The sequence below is a fragment of the Helianthus annuus genome, chromosome 7 (genome assembly GCF_002127325.2).
Source record: "Helianthus annuus cultivar XRQ/B chromosome 7, HanXRQr2.0-SUNRISE, whole genome shotgun sequence".
Classification (NCBI taxonomy): Eukaryota; Viridiplantae; Streptophyta; class Magnoliopsida; order Asterales; family Asteraceae; genus Helianthus; species Helianthus annuus.
In genome coordinates, this window is record NC_035439.2 from 128593099 (window position 1) to 128598390 (window position 5292).

Below are 5292 nucleotides of genomic sequence, written 5' to 3' on the forward strand. Positions count from 1 at the left end.
CCAAGTATGTACACGAAACGGTTGTCTAACCGTCTCCTAAAAATGTAAGTTATAAAGCTAAGGCACGGCCATCCGCCTAATAGAATTAGCACCTGTAGGTCGTTGCACAGCTTCGGATATTCGGATTACTTGGTAGAGATACGCATTCACTGTGAGTTCATGTCCCCCTTTTCTCTAACTGTTTTCAGTTTACTTAACTGCGGGGGTGAAATACATGTTACTATGATTTACGAGTACTTTACAACGGTATGTTTAACGTAAGGAGGTGTTATACGATCATGTGAGTGGATAGGAACAACATGGGGCCATTAGTCCTCATGGAGGGACCGAGGGACAGGAGCGGTAGATCTATCTGGGTGTAGCGAGCCCAGCCCCCGGCCAAACTAGAAACGGACCGTGGGGTGACTTTGTCCACATACTTTGCCGTGGCGAAATCTGCTAGGTTTGAGTCTCCCTATTTGCACTTCACATATGTCAGTGGCCTTGCAAACCATTGATGATCACAAGTCCTCTTACATTGCTACATACCATAACTATTTTTATACTCACAAATGTTTTACATACTCACCTACACGTGAACTCGCTCAACATTATTGTTGATTTTTCAACTCACATGTATTTCAGGAAATTAAACGGATCTGGCACGGTGTGGAACGTTTTCCGCTGCACTGGTCATGAAGTCATCAGGGTTTAGGGTTGTGTCTCTTACCTGGACAAGACACAATCCCTAAATCACGTTTATGTTTTGTTATAAGTTGTAATGTTACTGAACAAGGTTATGGTTGCATGTTAAAAACAATGGTATCGTATGATGTTTTCAAAAACTTAATGGATGACTTGCATGGTTTATAAATTCATATAGCTTTGTTATGATTAAGCTATGGTATTAAGAAGTCACACAAATTAACCACGCTTCCGCAAAGCCAGGGTGTGACAGTGTGGAAAGTCTATTTTTCCTAGAAAGTCTAGGAAGCAATAGTATGTTGACATATGTCATGGATGTATTTTAACTAGAAGGGCAAACATTTAAATTTCATATATTTATTTTATTTTTGGTAATTATCTCAAATAACTTTTTTTTTGCATGATCATAATTGTAACCGATTACATGCATGATTTTCGGGATTATAGTTTTTTTTTTTGAATCCAAATCTATTCCAAATATCACGAACACGAAACACATATCTATATATTATAATTTCGATCATTCTATTCTTCACCAGCATCGTTCTTATTCAATATTATTTCAGTCTGAAAAATCATGGCTTCGAACACACTTGCTGATGGTGGAGATGGTAATTACAGTTACTTTTGTAGTTTTTTGTGTTGTTTATTATAATGTTTCTGCAAAATCGTCAGTTTGTTCTTGATGCTGTGTTTTAACAGCCAGAAGGGTTGAGGGTTTAGTGTTCAGTGTGTCTATAAGGTGACCGATGTTTTTGTAATCTGAAGATTAATTATTTTTCTTAAGATATTTCATGGGGAGTTTTAAAAGATATTTCTTTAAGGTTCAGGTTTTTTGTGATTTAACAGTAATGTGTTTTACCAGTTTTGTGTTTTAACAGATATTGAGGTTTGTAGTCAACGGGTTTTATAATTTCATTCAATGGTGTGTTTAAATAGTAATTTTTTTTAACAGTTATTTAGGTTGGAGTCAATGTTTTTTATAGTTCCTTATTGAATGTTGTGTTTTAACAGTAATGTGTTTTACCAGTTATGTGTTCTGTTATTGTTTCTTCTTGAATGATGTGTTTTACCAGTTATGTGTTTCAACGGATGTTGAGGTTGTGCGAAACCATCATCTTGTTATTGGTGTTGTGTTTTAACAGTCATACAGGTTCAGGTTTTTTGTGTTTATTGATTCACATAAGTGGGCTGATGGTTTGTAGTCCGAAGATCACATTTTTCTTAGATATTGAATGGTGTGTTTTAACTTCTATATTTGTAGTTTTTTGTTCCGTTTATTTAAATTTTTTCTGAGAAAACATCAGCTTGTTATATGTGATGTGTTTTAAAAGTTATTGAGTTGGAAGTCAATTTTTTTTTATAGTTTCACATTGCATGATGTGTTTTAACAGTAATGTGTTTTACAAGTTATGTGTTTTAACAGTAATGTGTTTTACAAGTTATGTGTTTTAACAGATATTGAGGTTGTTGTCAACGTTTTTTATAGTATCATTGAATGTTTGTGTTTTAACTTGCATTATTTTGTTTTAGAAATGTGTTTTATGCTCATTTTTTGTCATGTGTTGTAGATGCACCTAATTACCAATTACGTGGTGTTGAACAAGTCTCTCCAAACACTGGAACAAAGAGATATATTCCAGATTCACCCTCTTCGTTGACGCCAGCAGAGGGCATGTTATTCGACACAGTCGATAACGCGTATAACTTTTATAAAACTTACGCAGAAGCGGGAGGTTGGACTGTAAGGAAGGGCACACAGCACGAGAACCGTGGTATTGTTATAAACAAGTACTTTTTTTGTTCAAAGGAGGGTCAAAAAGACTTTCGACCGGTCGATACTTTAGTTGAACATCCGTCTGATAGGTGGGTACGGAGGGTACCATCTAAAAGGACCGGCTGCCAAGCTGCAATCAGAATAAAGCTTACCGATGCTAAGAAGTATTTGCTGTATCATTTTACAGAGGCGCACAACCATGATTTTGTGCATGAAGAAGATTTACATCTTCTCAAGGAAAACAGGGGTATTAATCGTGCACACGAAGAGATGATAAACAAGATGTCACATCTCAACATTGGTCCTGTTCGTGCATTTAACACTATGAAGGAAGTGTATGGTGGGTTCGACAAAGTCGGTGCGACCAAAGTCGATTTTAAAAATTTCAAGAAAGAATTAAATCTTTTTATCGGAGAGTTTGATGCGGAAATGTTTGTCAAGCGACTGATGAGGAAAAAAGGAGTTTTTACCGAACTTCTCTTGTGAATATGAAACGACAGACGAAGGTGTGTTGAAGTGTATTTTTTGGGCCGACGAGGATATGAAGAGGAATTATTATATGTTTGGGGACGTTATATCATTTGATGCTACCTACAAGCGTAACAAGTAACGATAAGTTTAATTTTTTTATATATTCAATGTGTTTTAAAACCTACTGTGTTATAAATACATTATGATCTATTGTCATTGCTTATTGTGTGTTTTTTTTCAGGTATAACATGATGTTTGTCCCTTTCACCAGAATTGATAATCATAACAGGAACGTGACACTTGGTGCTGCAATTCTCGGTTCTGAAACGGCAGAGACGTATAGCTGGTTACTTAGGGCGATCAAGAACGCATATGGGTACGCGCCTCCCGTAATCGTTACTGACCAAGACCCTGCGATGAAAAGGGCTATAGCGGATGTTTGGCCTGAGTCGAGGCATCGGCTATGTATGTGGCATATCATGGATAAACTCACTACAAAGGTCTGTTTTTTATATGACAGGGTTTTCTTTTTTTACATGTGTGTTTTTTACTGTGTTTTAATATTTTTTTTTGTCATACATGCTAAAATGTTCCCATAGGTCGGGGCTGCCCTGTGTTCAAATACAGATTTCAGGAAAAGATTGTCTGCAGTTGTTTGGACTGATTCTCTATTGCCCGAAGCGTTTGAGGCTGAATGGGCAGCTATTTTAAATGATTTCGGTTTAATCGACCATGAATGGCTGACGTATATATACGGGCTACGTGAATCATGGATTCCAGCTTACTATCGCGAGGAAGAAATGTCTGGTCTTATGCGGACATCATCTAGGTCCGAAAGCGAGAATCACTTTTTGGCAAGATTAGCAATCCAAAGTGCACGTTGGTTGAATTTCTTAGCCACTTCGACACGGCAATTGAAGCGCAAAGGCACGAGCATCGAAAAAACGATCATGACACTCGATACACCAACCTTGGAGAGTGGAGTGATTTTGTTCTCGAGAAGCAAGCAGCTCAGATATATACCAGAACTATATTTTTGGATGTTCAAATCGAGATTCAACAAGCTATTCATCGCTGTACTAGTGTCAGATTAGATGACGTCGGTGATTTCATAAAGTTTTTCATAAAGGATCTCGATCAGCCATGTTCTTCGTTTTTCGAGGTGACATTTTGTTTTACTTTATTTATACATTATTTTTGGGTTTTTTTAATTATCCATTTTTTATATGAACTGTGTTATATGGATATTAAATGTTACAGGTTATGATACGCGAGGATGATGTCACTGTTAAGTGTATCTACAACAGGTTTGAGCAGTTTGGATTGTTGTCCAGGCACATTTTCTGCGTGTTACGGATTCTTGATGTAAGGGAGTTTCCGAAACAATATATATTGAGGCGTTGGACGCGTGAAGCTGTTCCAAATAGTTCCCCCGGGTCCATTCTTACGAATGGTGGAGATCCAGATCGTAGTGAGGAGGTTAACCGTTGTGTTCGTGAGATTAGTCACGCAACTGAGTATGTTGTGAACAAGTTGATTTCCAAATTTGATAAGTTGTCTGATTTTCGTGATCATATCAAGCAGTTTATGTCAGTCGCTGATGAAGCTCAAATAAATGCACCTCCCAAGACACGACGTAATCGATTTGCTGAACTGCTAGGAGTTGCTCCAGAGAGCACGGCCGCTATCCGTGTTCCAGTTGGTACCAGGTTCAAGGGTTGTGGTTCTCATAAACGCCTTAAATCTCAAAAGGAGCGAGCCATAAGTCAGTCTGGAAGTAAATGTCGTCAATGTTCATTATGTAAAAAATACAGTCATAACAGAGTAACGTGTTGGAAATACACCGTGAATGTTGAAGGTAATGAAGATACAATTCGCGAAGGAGATGCTGCTACAGTTGTTGAAGGTGATGGTCCTGGATCGAACGATGCTGATGATGAGTTTTACACATCTGGAAACGATGCAGATATGGATGATGAGGACATGGCAGAGTAGGATATTTTTTATCAAAATTTTATGTCTATTGATGAACTATTCAATTTTCTGTTTTATTTTTATCGTATGTTTGTTTTGGATTTGGTTTTGTTGATTTTAAGACTTGTTGGATTCGACATTTTATGTTATCGTTGCTTTGTGTTTTAGTGTGAGTTTGTTTTTTTAAATAGCCTTCTGTGTTTTATAGGATGCTTGATTTGTTCGTGGTTTTGGCAAATAGTTTAATTTATAAAAAAAAGTGTTTTAAATTATAAAGTGTTGATGAAATAGATAGGCTGGTTTCCAGATCACAGTTTTTCATCTGTGTTTAAAGTATTAACTATGTTCCACAGAAACCATCAGCCTGTTATTTGTAATGTGTTTTA

At 37.0% G+C, this 5292-nt stretch overlaps 1 protein-coding gene across 1 annotated transcript; it reads left to right on the plus strand.

The window, feature by feature from the left end:
* The first annotated feature begins 1261 nt into the window (after positions 1–1261).
* On the plus strand, positions 1262–4927 carry LOC110907341 (protein FAR1-RELATED SEQUENCE 5-like). The gene is made up of 6 exons (XM_035975026.1): positions 1262–1295; positions 2256–2892; positions 3174–3432; positions 3532–3761; positions 3830–4094; positions 4193–4927. Exons 1-6 carry the CDS (start codon positions 1262–1264, stop codon positions 4925–4927), a joined length of 2160 nt encoding a protein of 719 aa, XP_035830919.1.
* The last annotated feature ends 365 nt before the right edge of the window (positions 4928–5292 follow it).

What these genes read in the sequence shown, in the direction of transcription:
- LOC110907341 (XM_035975026.1), top strand. Translation starts at nt 1,262, where the DNA reads ATGGCTTCGAACACACTTGCTGATGGTGGAGATG. An exon ending in GGAGAGTTTGATGCGGAAAT is followed by an intron (nt 2,893 to 3,173) that starts GTTTGTCAAGCG and finishes GTTTTTTTTCAG; the next exon opens with GTATAACATGATGTTTGTCC. An exon ending in CTTATGCGGACATCATCTAG is followed by an intron (nt 3,762 to 3,829) that starts GTCCGAAAGCGA and finishes TGAATTTCTTAG; the next exon opens with CCACTTCGACACGGCAATTG.